The sequence below is a fragment of the Trichoplusia ni genome, chromosome 17 (assembly GCF_003590095.1).
Source record: "Trichoplusia ni isolate ovarian cell line Hi5 chromosome 17, tn1, whole genome shotgun sequence".
Taxonomy (NCBI): Eukaryota; Metazoa; Arthropoda; class Insecta; order Lepidoptera; family Noctuidae; genus Trichoplusia; species Trichoplusia ni.
Window position 1 is genome coordinate 3,418,501 of NC_039494.1, and position 16,446 is coordinate 3,434,946.

Consider the following 16,446-nt stretch of genomic DNA (forward strand, 5'->3'; position numbering starts at 1 on the left):
TAATTTCTCAAACATAAAGAAAAACTTTTTCTAATCGTAGGCGAATCGCAACAGCACCAAGGAGCGCCTCTAGCGAGTATGGGAGAAACTAGCGAGTGAGTATTTATAATTAAACCTTTTAATGCATGTTGTTTTGGTAAAGATGTTTTTTTTTATTATTATTTAACAGTATTCCGTATAATTTTTACTTGTAATTTGGTCTTGGTGATGTGCTGGAAATCGTCGGGGCAAAACAAGTATAGAAAATAATTTTTAATCAGAAAAAAATGTGAGCAATGATTTCCTTCTGAAATTATTCGGAATTACTGTATGAAAACACATTCAGAGATCAGACACCTAATATTGTATAAAAAAGCCTTTAATTCTCAAAGGCTGGTCAACACAAATAAAAGTAATCTTAATTCAACATGACCAAAGAAAAAAAAAACAATGACTTCTGAATGCTGTTCTTTATGTTCTTTTATCTTTTTTGTTGAAAAATATTTTTCAGTTTTATTAATATAATTGTTGTTAGATGGTGGCGGTTGTATGAGAAACACTCATTGTAATCATCTTTTGCTTTGCTAACCGGTGGTGTTGCCGACCGCAAAATCATCTTCAACCATTTTAGGGAGGAGGTAAATAATCGTTTCTTATTCATAGTCTAGATCACATTTATTTATTATGAAATATATTAAAGACCGTTTAAGCCATTAAATCGTAATCGTAATTGAATTCGTATTTGAGCAATTTTCTGTATATTTAATTTACCTGATAAGTCGTGTGAAAGAATAAATGTGGTGAAGGCTATCTTTTTAATTAAAATTATACATAAGTTATCACTTTCTGGTGATGGTTTTATTCCTTAAATAATAATAATATTCTAGATCTTCAGTTTGTCCTTACAGTATGGAATGTTTATCAAATCCTTCTTGCATGTCAAGTAATATGCAATTGAATAAAATTACTTTATATTATGTTCTAAAACCTGGGCTGTTTCCCTGCAATGTCGGTGTTCAGCAATATTATAACAATTCAAATTTACAGGAAATCTACTACTGAAGACGACGCAGAGACGAGAGTGTGACAACGCTGAATAGTACAAGATTTCCAATGAATCTCAATTAGTTATTAATTAAACTTTAAATTTCTTAGTAATTTTACAATTAATTAGCGTTAATTTACGCGAAGACTGTTTTTCAATCAGTACCCACTGCCATAGTGTAGAATAACAAGTATTTATTTTAAATTTTTGTCTATGCTTTAAGTAGTAGCTATAGTGGAACTGATTTAGAGTTTAAGAGCCATTTCACAAAATGATTGCGCTCAAGTTTAGGCAAAAGAGTGCGTCATTGTCTATGTGTGCGTAGCGAGTCACACGAATGCAATATAAACAGTGTAACATGAGAGTCAAGACCGACGAAACAATCTTGAGCCGTTATTGTAATATGTTTTGGTAAAAATTATAGATTATGAAAAATTGAATATTTTATTTAGCGTAATGCGTTTACACATTACGCTAAATAAAATAAACAAAGAAACACTGATAGGTATTATGTAAAATACTTATAGCAAATGATACTTATAAAAAAATGGTAAAATAGAACACGGGGTGGATGTACAATGGGGCCGGTGTTTCCTTGTCGTCTACGTCGGATCAAATACAAAAGTGCTACCCTCTTCCATGCGGTTTAGACGGTTTCTCATTCTAAAATGCTAAAAAAATAACTATTAATTTCCGATATCTACATATAAATCAATGTTAAATATAAAATAAAAAAAATAAAATAAAATATAAAAATAAATATATTTAACCAGACAACTGATATACCTACTTACTTATTACAAACAATTAATAAAAAAAATATATAATTATTTTACAAAAAAAAAAACACATCTTAACAATATGTGAAAACAAACAAAATCTAACTTACGAAAAATAAAAATGCAAAGCGGATCAAAATTATGTGGTCGTAGTATAATATTCACTTTATTTCGTGAGCGCTCGGAAATCGGGACGACGGAAAAAATTGCACAGGTCCTTCCTCGACGGGCGCTCGCGCCGTTCTGATCGGTGCACACTTACGTTTAGTAATTTATTGTGATTTAGACTGATGTTCAAATTGATATTTTGACAAAATTTATGCAAATATTGTCAAAATAACTATAGGGTTCGATTGTCTAAAGAACATAGATTATTTTGGAATAATTTTATTTTCACAATTACTTCGTATTTCAACCAAAAAACACGTATAAAACACAAAATAAAAGTGAAAAATTGGTCGAAGAATTAATTTTTTTACTCATTAATGGTAATAAAATTCAGGAATCTATTTCATTAAACGTCTACAAAAATACATGTCTGACCCTGTATGTATTTTTTTAAGTTTCATTTATGAGTATTATTGATAGATTCAGGACTCCGAAGTTGACTCTGCGGCAATTTTTCAGTAAAATGGTTGTGGGAGATGGGTCATTACAAATAAAACAAAGCGATTTTAGTAAATGTGTTTCATTAAACGTCAATATAAAAGATTAACCTACATTTTATACTCGTTCAATAAACTCTAGGTATTACCTAAGATGGTAATAGAGAAGCTCAAAGTCTTAACAATTCGGGAAAAAATGTGAAATGGCTCTTAATGTGTTGAATACTCATCTCTCTCGGGATTAGCGTTTTGAAAGTCTGCTCTTAGATATTAACTTGTAAACAAAAGACAAATAGTCCCATTATTAGAGTACCTGTCGAAGAAATGGGCCCAGCTGGGTCAAACGTTACTAGAATGCGATCTATCTCAATAACATAGTGTACATAAAATCTAGAAATCTTTATCGACAATTATGTAGCAGAAGTTTAAAACGATTTGTTTAGCATGAGGAAAATGTACAGTGGCACAAACTAACGAAAACACACCTTTTTAATTTACTTTTAAGAAGACAAAAACTTTTATCGACAAAAATAAATTATCCCTAATCCAAAACATTCATTTATAAATTCAAATTGAATAATCTTAATTCAGACAATATTAGAAGTTATATTCTTATTTAGGTACGTACTAAGTATAAGTTTGTGGCATTGTACCTATATCGAATGTAGACAGATAAGCCCATTTAACGAAGTAAGAATGACATCCAAAGTCAGTCATGTAAATAGCTAAGTTAGCTTAATATGTATTACGAGGACCTATTTACCGAGTTTTCAATTTCCCTGTTCAAATGAACCTTTCAATAAATTTTCCCTGTCAACGTAGTTTTGATCTGCAGGCAAATGGATAAAATATTATTTATTTAATTCGGTAAATGGACTCTAAATATATTTAGTGCAAAATATGAATTACTTTTATTTTTATATAAGAAAACCAAAACTATCGTTTGTAAACAGCATTAAGTAAGAGTAGATAATAATTATGTAAAATATTGTTCAATGGATTTGACTTTTTCGATTTTAATGTGTGAGAACGTTTGAGTTTGTACTGGCGCCGATTCTGAATCACAAAGTGCATAATTCTAGATTCAAATGAAAATATAACTAAACTAGCACTGACAGCAACCAAACAACACAAGAAATAACCATAAACTGAATATAATATATCACTCCATAAAATTTGTTTGCTGCCTCTGTAGAACCGGCGCCAATTGATTCGAATCATTATTTAAGTTTAATCGCAAAGGTCTCTTTTACAATTTGATATTGTTGATTTTTAAATTATTGCTGTTTAATTTTACAAGAAACGAGAATGGGTAAAATTGCAAAAAAATAATGATTCAGGATAGATAGCAACTTTTACTACGTGTTCAAAATATAGGACTTAGGAAGATTCTCCACATTTTGATTAAAATTAGCTAATCAATCTCAGTAAAGCATTTGCGTACTATCTGCCTAGTTCAATTTCTCTGCCCATTCTCTTAGTGTACATAGTGTGTTGTGTGCATTTCTAGCGTTTTAACGAAGAGTCCACCTATTTTGTAAATAAATAGATTTTTACACTTTTAGTAGTTAAATTAGGGACTACGATAATAGTGGAATATTAAGTGAAAGCTTTATTTAGATATCTCTAGTGTCAGATTGCCATAATTAATATAATGAGTTCGTAGAGTGCACTATGAATATGAACAATGTTATTTCCTGACAAGCTACTGTTTGCTATTCTATTCAATCAGGCATTTCTTTGAAACTTGTTTTTGTGTTCAAAGTGGCAATTAATTTTAAGAACAGTGTTTGTATTTATATTTAACTTTGGAACTTAAATATAGTTTTTTCACGTATAAAAAAAGGCTATTCGAAAAAACGATACGTACATTCCATTTATACACATTGGTCAAAATATTTTGATTTTTAATTAAAATCAGCGGTCATTTATTTGTCTGTGACAACCCTGAGGGATTCTTTTTATAAAATTGACCAGTGAGCATTGACTGTACTGCTCAAATGTATATTATAATTTATACTTGTACTCCTTTTAAATGTATTTATATAACAAATTGATTGCTTAGTGTAATTCCAAACTTGCCACTTTTTGACCTTTGTAATTTCGGCCCATATTAGAATGTACATTCCATTTTGTGATACCTATTACTTGTATCCTTTTTCACGATTTTCTATGTACTTTACAGGCAATGTTTATAAATAGTGGTACAAACATTTTATTGTTTTATAATGAAATAAAATATTTTATTGCTAAAATTGCCTTGATTGTTTTATTTTCGTTAGCTACTTTCAGGTCACCTGATACGTATATCTGCTGTGAATTCTTTGTCCAGAACGTGTACTAAAAACTACAGTATAATATATGTATAGTATCGATACATACTTGATATATGTATATATGTCTGTAAGGTGAGTCGATAAGACACACGACGTCGAAGTGAATCAACTGGTCTACCGTTCCTGAAAGGTTTGGTAAATATATACGGACAGTAGGTTTATTATTGTGTGGATTCTGTGTTTTTACTAAAATAAAAAGGACTGCCGGGCGAGTGGGATTGTCCCAAAGGTCAGTCATTTTAAGATGAACTATCCGAAAAAAAATGTACCTACACGAGTTTTCCTTCCAGATAAAAATGACTATAGCTCATAACTACTAGAACGGGTAGGTATACCTACACATCCCTAAATTAAAAAGAAACGAGGGCCCCTAAGTATAGGCGTCCATTAACAACCAACTCTGTGATATTAGAAATCACAACGTAATTTATCCTCCCCCTACACTCCTATTTCCCAATTAATTGTAAGTATAAAGCCCCCTAATCCCTATACGCGGTCAACGATACTATTTGTGTGGGTTGAGCCTACGTCACTACCCACACACTCATAATAAACTCTTTATCAGGCCACAATCAACAAAGTCAAGAATCACTCACGCGCTTTTCTGAGTCGTGACATTCTAAAATCAATACCTAACTGATTAAACAGCTGACTGCTACATCGTGTTATTAATGTTACCTAGTATTAACCTTAACCTTACAACCGCGAATATAAGAATGGTTAAATTATTAGGCGTAGGTATAATGTATTGTTATAATACATAGATGAAATGAATAGAATCTTAAATCAGATTGTTTATTTAAGTAAAATGTTTGCGTTTTAAAATAGGTAACCTAAATAAAAACTACCTGAAAGCGTTTAAAACAGACTTTCGCTTTTGAATATGTGTGCCTGCCTAGACGTAGACACATCACAGACGTGCGTCTGGTGCCGACCACACCCCTCTTAGATATGCATCCATAAAAATACGTGAAAATGTGACCAGTTTGCTGCATCCGTAACTTGATTATAACTTTGATCCATTTGCGCTGAGACGTCGGTTTTTACAAATCATTAGGTGTGCGGTTCAATAAAAGCGTAGAAGATTTGCATTCGATCCTTTGTTACATTTCAATTTCCCGGTCATCAGTGTTGCTAGCTAAAAATATTTTTGAACACACATGATCTTAGCTTAACGTTAACTCGTGATTTAGCTATGCGAGACAAATGTGTACTACAGTTGATATTACTGAAGTTAATAGTGGTCAAATGGTAACAAAATAAAATACAACTCAACTTTTTATCTATTTATTCATCAACATACATAATATCTACATTTGCACAAATAAAATATATTTAACTTAGAATTACATCAGTTAACTGTTTTATAGACTGATATAATACTTTCTCGATCGTTTTGTTCCGAAACGTGAACACTGCCTAATAGCCAATGTCAGTATAAATTGATATGCCAGATGGCATTAACTCTTCTAATAGTAAGTATATGCAGATGAATTTACAAGTACATACAATAAATTAGTAAGGGAAAGCAAACTAATATTTACAATTGGGCATTACAACATGATTTTATAATAAAGGGAAACATCAAACAGCGCTTTACCTATACAGAACATTTATAACAATTTCGATATTTTCCATGAAGACACAGTTCATATGGCGAAATCTTAGTGTGATGAAACATAATATGCTCTAATTGATATTTCTATTATGTTCTAAGTTAAACTTTGTGCTTCATAATTACAGTCATTACCGGGGCAATGTTGCCCCTCGACTAGATCCGTGTCCAATGGAAAATAACTGTACGCCAAATACGAAGTTTATGTACATTATAATTTATTACTATGTATAATATGGGGTTACAGACTGACCAATCAAAGCTTTTACAAAACTTGAAACAAGGTTTTATGGAATGTATAAGCCTTATAAATGACTAGGCACAACATCTATGTTATGTCAAGGCAGAACGACATATTAGGCCACAGAAACTATGAAAATGTGTACCTAGTCATTTCAACACCTGATGTTGAAATGACACTGTTATGGATCAATACATCACAATCTCGTTAGGTTATTAAAAAGTTGTCAATAAAATACTGCAATACAATCCAAACCTCATTGCTCAAATATCTGCAATCTTAGCACAAAATGCCATAATATAGTAAATAACAGAATTTAACTTTATAGTACAGGTATAACATCAAAATACTTTAATTTTACGTATAAACTACTTTGCTATGAGGTGCTAAGATCAGATATTTATTGATCATTAAGATTAAAAAAATAATTTACATTAATACACATCAACAAAGTGTAGGCAGGAAACATACACAAGTTCAACACTGCTATTATGATATAACTTGAAGCTTCTCGGTGTCAGTAAGTATTCAATGGGCACTGGACACTGTTTGCAAGGTTGGGTCAAGGCTGGTACATCCAGTGCTGGCATACACTGAAATAAAAAAAACAACATTCATTTAATTGATTTAATTACTCAACATAATACAATATCTTATAGTAAGGAAAAACATAAGGAATAATATATTACTTATGGTTAAAGGTGGTTGTCAATAGGTTACAGTTTCAAATCATGTGACCTAGATTAAAAAAGTGAATTACAAAAGATTTGCTCATGTCTAGTTGAATTAATGAAATAAACAATAAAATAACTCTTTACATTAAGTATTACAGTTTCATATAATAAGATTACTTTTGCCGAGCCTTATAAATTTTTAGATGCATTGAGTATTTTAAATTCATTCACAAGTATTACATGATTTTATCACAAACATGACAGATTGATCACATTTTATCAAATTAACTGTAAACATGAGAAAAAGTCACAAAGCCCTGATTTCTATAAATAAATGACTTACAAGATCACAATCATAATCACAAAATACCTTTTCTCAGAAGTAAAATTACAATTATTACATATTTGTAAAGGACTAAGCTAATACTTTTGAATTATCATAAATCTCATAAAACACTCCTAATATAACTGTATTAAAGAAGCATTAAATGCAAAAAAAAAATGATACTTACACTTAGATTCAAGTTTTACTTTATTCTTAAATTACTGGTTGCCCATTTTGACCTTTGATGTCATGTAGATACCAACAATAAGACCAAATAGACCAATGGCTGATCCGAAAATCTCCACAATTAAGATTTTGACGAATAGGGCAGCATTAGCTGCATCAGCAAGAGCAGCACCAGAGCCCACAATTCCGACGGCGATACCACAGAACAAGTTGACGAGACCGACGGCCAGACCAGCACCGAACATCACATAACCAGCCATGAAGTTTTGGTTCTTGATGATTGGGTCAGTCAGGGGCTCTGTGTACTTCTCCAACATTCCAGATAACACGATGGCAGTGATCAAACCGTAGATAGCCACGGCTTCGCAGAAGATAACGGAGATCAAATTCTTGGTCTTGATTCGGGGCGCTTTGACACCACCTCCAACTATGCTCACTCCGGTCGTATGGATGCCCATGGCAGCGCCCACCACTGATAACGCGACGGCGAATGCAATTCCCAACGTTCCCCACATGTAGGGGGAAGTATTCTCCAGGAACCATCCAACGCTCAGTTGCTCACCCTTTCCATTGAGAAGATAGTACATAGAAAATATTGGTAGGACGATCAGCAGCAGCAGCACGAACAGGTAGGTTAGGAAGTACCTCATCTTGAGATATTTATTGAGCAAATTGGAGCTGTTTTACCCGATATTCCCGAAAGGGACGGCCTTTTTTCGCCCAATTTTTGCCTTGACAGAAAACTCAAAAACGAAGAGGTCTTGTGATCACAAGTTGTCATAGACAAGAAGAGAGTTGCTATGCATAAAATATGTTGAAATCGGGCTCTTGTGACCTCAAAAGATAATTACTAAAATCTTCATGAAGAAATAAATAATTCAAAGATACTAACTCCAGATTACTTACAAGTAAATAAGCTACTCACTACTGACCTAAATATTGCGAAAATTATCTATAAGGGTAATTTTAGGTAAAAATTCATATTGCCAGAAAAATATTGCATTTCCTTGTTTATGCTTCCTGACTCACAATTTACTCTATGAATTTAAGATTCTTTGTAAAAAAAATAAATGTAAAAATTTAACAAATCGTGAAAGAAAAGCGCTCAATAACTTACGGGTTCAAAAAAAATCGGAATTGACTTTTTTTCCGACAAACTCGACTGATAAATTTTGACATTCATATTTTTATGATATACTCTGTGGCATTCGATTTGTGTATTTTGCGCAGGGTAAACTTAACTTTTATTCCTTCCATTTCCCAATGTGTTGAGTATTTTGTTTTGCAAAATGTGATCCCTTTTTAGTTATTTTACATTCGCTTGAGTTACTTGGGCCTGTGTTACGCTGCTATGAAAAGATAGTGCAGTGAAATAACTATGATGCCCGTGAAATCATTACATAAAAATGTTGTCAACCTACGCCAGGTTTATCGTCCGCCACTCCTACCTTGTTCTGTTTACTGTAACTGTGATCTCAACCATCCTGACTGTGATTCCGCTAATATGTCATGTGTTACCTTCATTTTCCGATCCAATCGTCGGCTTTGAAACTCGGGGAACCACCCTAGCTCATAGATTTATTGCGTGGGAAAATCTCATAGATGAAACTAGACCTTCTCGAAGGCTGGCGGTGAATCCTAAAGAGATTGAAGACCAAATACGCATGAACCAAACATACTACAACAGAACACGACAAGACAGGCCTCGGTCGGGGCGAGGACGCTCAAAAAACAAAGGACGAAACAAAAAGAAAAAGGTAAATTACAATAACACCATTTTCGAAAAGAACTGGCTAGAAACAGAATCTAACATATCTAATGGCCATGTCCATTGGGGATTTGGAAAAAATAAAACATATGAAGATGAGAACACTGTATTTCTTAAAAATCACACAAGGAAACAATGGGTGTCTATAAAAGAAATGCAGAGAATACCTGATAAACCTATACACCATAATTATGCATCAGGGACATGTGGACCGCCTATATCAGATTATGCTCATTTAGTCATCATTAATACTGATAACACATCTTTGCTAACATTTCAAAATGTAGAAAGAATGTGCAAAATTCAATCAACACTAGTGGAGTTAGGTGGAGTGGAATATTATAAAATGTGCCAAAGGGATCTACACTCGGAAGAACTCTGCTGCCCAGTGTGGAGTGTGCCAAACTACATAGCTTTAATATCTGGAAAGACTACCTGTGAAAATTTAAATAAAGAAGATGTAGAAAATACTGTAACAATATTGAAGAAGTGTGCTGGTTATTTTCATAATTTTACATTAATGGCTTCATGTGATTTAGATAGATGTAAAGTACCCAAGTATTGTTCCCAGTATGATGCAGTCTATAATTTACTTTTTTATTTAATAGACTCCGGAGCTTTTTCACCCTCAGACCTCACACAGACATTTGTTAGTGACGTCATGCTATTTCTTCCCCTGCCTAGCAGCAGCACCGTGTTACCTTATTATGAAAGATTACAAAGTTCAAATTTATCTTATGAGACACTTGTTATACCTGCTGTAGACTTTGGACTGAAGAATGCACTTTTTGACTTGTGGGTCATCCAGGATACGTGGTTGATAGGCTTAGGTGGAATATTTGTATTTGCATGTGTGTGGGTGTATACAAAATCTCTTATTCTCACTGTGCTGTTGTTTACAGCCATAACATATTCACTTGGTATAGCATACTTCTTGTATGTCTATGTGTTCAATTTGGAATTTTTTCCCTTTATGAATTTATTAGTAATAGTTGTTGTGATAGGGATCGGAGCTGATGATGCATTTCTCTATGTGAAGGTTTGGAAAATGGTTAGTAAACAACTTATCCGAGATAATGTTGTGAGCCAAGATAATGCTCTGAGTGATATAAAGAATGTGTCCAGTGCTGGGGAGACTATCCTGATTCAGATACTGGGAGAGACTATGAAACATTCTCTGGTGACCATGATGATCACCACCATGACCACTGCGGTTGCATTTTTTGCCTCCTATGTGAGCTACATTCCAGCTATAAACTGTTTTAGTGTATTTGCTGGGACAGCTGTTCTAGTCAACTTTTTACTAATGATAAGTTGGTTGCCTGTATCAGTATTTATAATAGATGTTAAATTGAGTGTGAGTCGAAGAAAATTTTTAGAAATAATTATTAAACGTAGTAATGAATTTTGGGAAGATATCAGAGTAATATTGAATAGATTTATTATAACATGTGTCTCAAGATTGCATTTAATGTTTGTTATAGTGTTGGGTGCTATAGGGATTGGCAGTCTTGTCGTAGTTTTCTACTCCCCAGGACTTCAATTGCCTGATTCCAAACAGTTTCAACTTTTCCAAACTTCTCACCCATTTGAGCAATATGATATGCACTATAGGGGAAAGTTCCTATTTGAACGATTTGGTAAAGATATTGGGACTGGTAGTAAAATGCCCCTTAGATGGGTATGGGGAGTAAAAGCTATTGATAATGGAAATCATATGGATCCTGCATCAAAGGGCCAGTTGATTTTCGACGAAGAATTCACGATATCAGACCCTAATTCCCAAAAATGGTTGGCAGGATTCTGCACAAGATTAAAATCCCAACCATTTTTTCAACAGACCTTAGGTCCACTCCTTCCTAATTGCTTTATAGAAAGTTTCAAAATGTACATGAGTAGAAGGTGTATCGATCATATCGATAGAATAAATCGCACTCCTTGCTGTGAAACTTCCCGCTTTCCTTATAAAAAGGAGGTATTTGAGTTTTGTATTATCAAGGCTATGGAGTCGTTATATCAAACCCCGCGGGAGCTCTTTATGCCGGGCGTGGCGGGGCCTAAGTTCCTTAGAAGTGCCACGCCCCCTACAGTAGCTGCTATGGTCGTAGAATTCGAAAGCGTTGTGCCATATTCCATGTCGTATACGGCAATGGATGATTTTTATGTCCAAGTAGAAAATTGGACGCAGCAAGAGTTGCTGAATGCACCGCCAGGAATGAAAAATGGCTGGTTCTTGTCTGATCTACAATTTTATGACCTACAAAAAACTCTGGCAAGCGGGACTGTGATGGCACTAATATTGTCAGCTACGTTAGGATTTATAGTACTTATTCCGGCGACTTTTAGCCTCGTAGTAAGCGTGTGCGCACTAACCGCCATGATATTCTCCGCAACGGTTACTATAGCTATACTAGTACTTAATGATTGGAAGCTCAATATTTTAGAAAGTGTAGCAATATCGACGTCGGCAGGGTTAGCTGTGGATTTTAGTCTGCATTATGCACTTAGCTATACGAATGCTAACGGTGCGAAGTCTGCTAGGGTCAAATATGCGTTGTCATCATCTGCAGGGCCTACAGCAGCCGCAGCTGTCACTACTAGTTTTGCTGGAATATTCCTGTTGCGCTCAAATCTCCTGCCTTATTCACAGATAGGATCATTTTTATCGTTGATCATGGTCGTGAGTTGGACATACGCGACGTTTTTCTTATGTTCCTTGCTCCAATTGGTTGGACGTAATTCTACGAAAGAATCTCCGACGGAGGAGCGAAAGTCAGTTTCCCGCGTTAGCTCCGTCTGTTCGGGGGTCCCTAACCTGGAGAGTCATGAACTTGAGCACTTAGCTGATAGCAACCGAACGAATCTCACTCACTCTCATAGCCCGTCAAACGTAAGCGCTACCACCGTAGTTCTGCATGACGACTATGATAACTCTCACTGTAAAATTGTTAAGAAATCTAGTGATACGAGTAATAATATAGTTTCCGAAAATGACTGAATGTTTAGAACTAATTATATAGCAAACTAAGGCATCTTTTGAAGTATTTTTTTATGTTATAGCAGTATTATTTTGGACTTGTTTTTTTTATTAACAAACGCTGTATGCATTTTTTTATTAATGTAGTTGTCTTTGTAAATACTTGTGAATAATTTTATATACAATCAGTTGATAGGAATGATCGATGTGACAATAATTATCACATAAATATTCGCATGGGACAATATAAGACCTTAACGAGCTTAGCTTGAGTATTATGTTGCTTTACATTTGAATATGTTTTACTGTTTTTCAAGTAAAAATCTATATGTATATTTCTATAATGATGATATTATTACGATCTGATGTACTTAATGTTAGATTATACAATTCTATACTTATATATTATCTACTTAAGTATTTCAATGTTACTTTGCACTGTTACTTGATTGATGTATTCGTGTTTTGATCTAAGTCTTAAAATAATGTCAATTCACATTCACAATGAAATTGTTATTGCATAACTATTAAAATATATGTATTAAGGGTATTTATGGCGAAATCAAATGAATCAACGTCCATATAACATTTCTAAGTAGGTATGTAATACTTTTGTTACAGTACTTAAATTATTATGGTCTAATTGTTGTTTTAAATTGTATAAAAATCAGTATTAGCGATATAAGTATTAAATGTATTATTTGAAAAGGCATTTTACGCGCATTGCGTTCAAACGGTTGATTATATTCGAAATATTTACTGTTTAACCAACATCGATAAATTTTAATATCGTTTAGTTTACTGATGTACCCATTGTATAAGTATTTCAAGTTCTGCTGTTAGTTTATACATTCCCCTCTTCATTGAAATCAATACACAACATGTGTCTGCCTACATAATGTACCTGAATGGTATTCAGATTTATTTGTACCATTATTTAAGTTAACTCAATGTTATGTTGTCTGCCAGACATATACTTAAACAAAACAAAAATGTGATACCTTTTTCTACTCATGAGGGTAGGCAAAAATTCACTCTGAAGCCACCTGTAATATTAGAAACAACACATACGTACAAATAATATTTATAGATGGCGATATATTCATTGCATACGCAGTAAGATATAGCAGCTAGCTAGCGCAACTAAATTAAGATTATACCTGATAGGTATGCACAAAGGACGTTATCAGAAAAACAAATATTTTTGTTACAAAAATTGTTGCTGTTTGACCATAGTTTGATACGATCCCATGTTATAAATATCAGATTTATAGTACGGAGTACATACAAAATAGGGCGTGACGTATGTCTACGTGCGTGTAAAACTTGATTTAGAAGTGTAAAATAAGATTTTTTACTAATCTGATGTATCAAATGTTACTTACTGTATTATATTATTCTTAGAGTAGAGTCGCGATTCTCGATAGTCGACCACGGCGGCTACAGACTTATTAGTATCATTACAACTGTGTAAGAAACGAAATAAAATGTTAATTTTTGAATATACAATGTTTTTTTTCATTTCCACTCACAAAAACAAAATCGATGTACTTTACTATATAAGTGGTTCTCTTGAAAACATCTTCAAAAAGATCAGACATGAGTGTTCAAGACCCTATTCTGAAAAATACTTATTAAAATTAATTTGTTTTGCTTTCTTGAAAGGGTTCCGTTCCACAGTCACCAACGGGATTCTATCAAATATGGGCCTTACCTATCTCCTTGTAAGAAAGCGTAGTAACTCTATAAGCATATTTTAATGAGTATGTTTATCGAGTTACTACGCTGATAGAAAAGCAAAAAGAGTTTTCATAAAAATTAGTCAAATTATATTTTATGTACAGAACCGTTTCCGACGATTTTCTCACAATATTATGTACTTGACTATAATCCTGTCTGATACTCAGCCGAAATAGTACCTACTTGGTATACTTGAAGTCTTTCGATGCAAACATACCATTCCAAGTATCCGATGTAAATTATGTCGATGATTTGGAATCCACGATATAATACGTAGCTATTAGATCTTCGAATAGTGATCCATGTAATCCCAGTAATAGTATAAAGCCGAATGTTTGTTACTTCTTCACGTCAAACGAAGATTTTAATGAAGCTTGGTATGGAATTAACTGATACCCTGGATTAACACATAGGCTACGATTTATAACGAGAAAATATCTTATTTCCTAATCACGCGGACGAAGTCGCGGGTAACAGCTAGTAACTACATGTATTGGTTCGTTATATTAAAGAAGTTTTCATTCATGTCCTGTCATATTCAAACCTAAATGTCTCGCAACGATTTTACCTTATCATTCACTAGCTGTTGCCCGCGACTTCGTCCGCGTGGTTATAAGATATACGTTATAATTTATACCTGCCTTCTATCTATCTTGTAGGATTCAGTCAGCGTTTGCAATGTAAGCGCAAAAAATGTGTTTTTTACGATCTCACATTAGAAACCTCAAAAATTGTAGCCTATGTGTTATTCTGATGCTTAAGCTATATTGTGGTAAAGTTTCATTCAAATCCATTCAGTAGTTTTTACGTGAAAGAGTAACAAACATCCATACATCCATACTTACAAACTTTCGCCTTTATAATAGTAGTAGGAAGTAGGATAGCAGATAGGTACGATTTGAAATTCGTAGCAAAGACGACAAGACATTCGTAGAGCTGTTGACTAGAAATTTCTATCTAATTTGTAGCTAATGGAAATTCAAGCCAAACTAGAGATTCGGAACAAAGTGGATTTGAAATTCGTAGCAGATGGGATTTTCATAGAACACAAAAAAAAACATAGTAAATTAGTAAGCAATGTCGGCTGAACATTCGTATCACGCGTAGGCAAGGTATAAATTTGATCAAACAAATTTTATTAATATTTCATAATCTTTACGCTAGCTTTTCCCAAATATGTTGAGGTCTGCTTCCTGTCTAACTGGATGCAACTAAATTCCTTTTCACAAGGAGTGATTGCCTGTCGGACCTCCTTAACCAAGTTGTCTGGGTAACACAATACCCCTTAGTAGGCTGGATGTCTCGCTACCTGTAGCAACTGTTAAAGATGTATTTTTTGATTCCAAAATTGCGTTGCTGTTGCTGCCCGAAACGAACTGTGCCTAGGGGCCCTGAGAAGGTTAATCCGGCCCTGATAATGTCTTTGAGCCCGCCACTTATTGCAACTCCAGTAAGCTAGGATCTACAATGAAACAAACAAAAACTACCAAAATCATTTTAAGCACGGTGTGTCCCAGGGATAACGATTAAATAAATAAATCAGAAGGAGCGAGAAATAAATGAAAGAGTAATTTTATGTTTGAAGAGAGATTTAACACATGACTCTTTTAGTTGAAGGTGTTAGAAGTTTTAATAGATCGGAAGTTTTGAAACAAATATGTAAGCGAAGAATCATGAATTATGCACATTTTTAAACGAGCCTCTCTACCTTATTAATGAAATTAAGCATTACCTATGTACTGATGTAGATTAAACATATGGATTAAACTTAAACATATCCAAATCGTGCACAGGTTGAAGAGACTTAGAACTAATAAAAATATTAATAAGATGCTCACACAAATGATCAGACGTCCCATGTAGTTATAATGAAATTATGAACAGAACCCGAGCACGTCGGCCGCGCAGTTGTCTTTGACCAGATAACAAAATCTTAAGACTCTTGGCTATCCATGCAGTGCCAGTAAATGTCGTTGTAATAGACTCTGTTTTGACCTTTCAAAATTCATCAATGATAAATATTTTCTGTAAATAAGTACAATTTGCTGAAATTATTAAGAATAAAACATATTTTAAAAGAACCTTGGCGTCGCGTTGTTACTAGTCTGTGATCAGATCAGTCAGATGTAACAAAACGTAACGTCAAGGAAGACTTGTGAGATTTTTTAAAAGTTAT

General features: G+C 33.7%; 3 protein-coding genes across 4 annotated transcripts in view; 2 read left to right on the plus strand and 1 right to left on the minus strand.

Annotated features, from left to right (window-relative positions):
• The window catches only part of LOC113502328 (protocadherin-like wing polarity protein stan), a 211,832-nt gene extending 210,558 nt beyond the window's left edge, over nt 1-1,274 (plus strand). Inside the window, exons 55-57 of one of the 2 annotated variants that reach the window (XR_003401350.1) lie at nt 41-95; nt 515-617; nt 1,027-1,274. Coding sequence is in view for 1 of the 2 variants with exons in the window: in XM_026883861.1 (XP_026739662.1) it covers nt 41-95; nt 1,027-1,066 (95 nt within the window). In the remaining variant the exon portion in view is untranslated. The remainder of the gene's footprint in view (nt 1-40; nt 96-514; nt 618-1,026) is intronic. The other variant, XM_026883861.1, reaches the window with a different exon arrangement.
• Nucleotides 1,275-6,017: 4,743 nt separating this feature from the next.
• On the minus strand, nt 6,018-8,578 carry LOC113502333 (V-type proton ATPase 21 kDa proteolipid subunit). The gene is made up of 2 exons (XM_026883869.1): nt 7,787-8,578; nt 6,018-7,193 (listed from the first exon to the last, which is right to left on the minus strand). Exon 1 carries the CDS (start codon nt 8,433-8,435, stop codon nt 7,818-7,820), a length of 618 nt encoding a protein of 205 aa, XP_026739670.1. The 5' UTR covers nt 8,436-8,578; the 3' UTR covers nt 6,018-7,193; nt 7,787-7,817.
• A 375-nt stretch (nt 8,579-8,953) lies between these two features.
• Nucleotides 8,954-14,034, plus strand: LOC113502329 (protein dispatched). The gene has a single exon (XM_026883862.1). It carries the CDS (start codon nt 9,192-9,194, stop codon nt 12,549-12,551), a length of 3,360 nt encoding a protein of 1,119 aa, XP_026739663.1. The 5' UTR covers nt 8,954-9,191; the 3' UTR covers nt 12,552-14,034.
• Nucleotides 14,035-16,446: the final 2,412 nt, after the last annotated feature.

Bases quoted from the DNA above. Each gene is read 5' to 3' on its own strand.
- LOC113502333 (XM_026883869.1), bottom strand. From the start codon at position 8,435: ATGAGGTACTTCCTAACCTACCTGTTCGTGCTGCTGCTGCTGATCGTC.
- LOC113502329 (XM_026883862.1), top strand. From the start codon at position 9,192: ATGTTGTCAACCTACGCCAGGTTTATCGTCCGCCACTCCTACCTTGTT.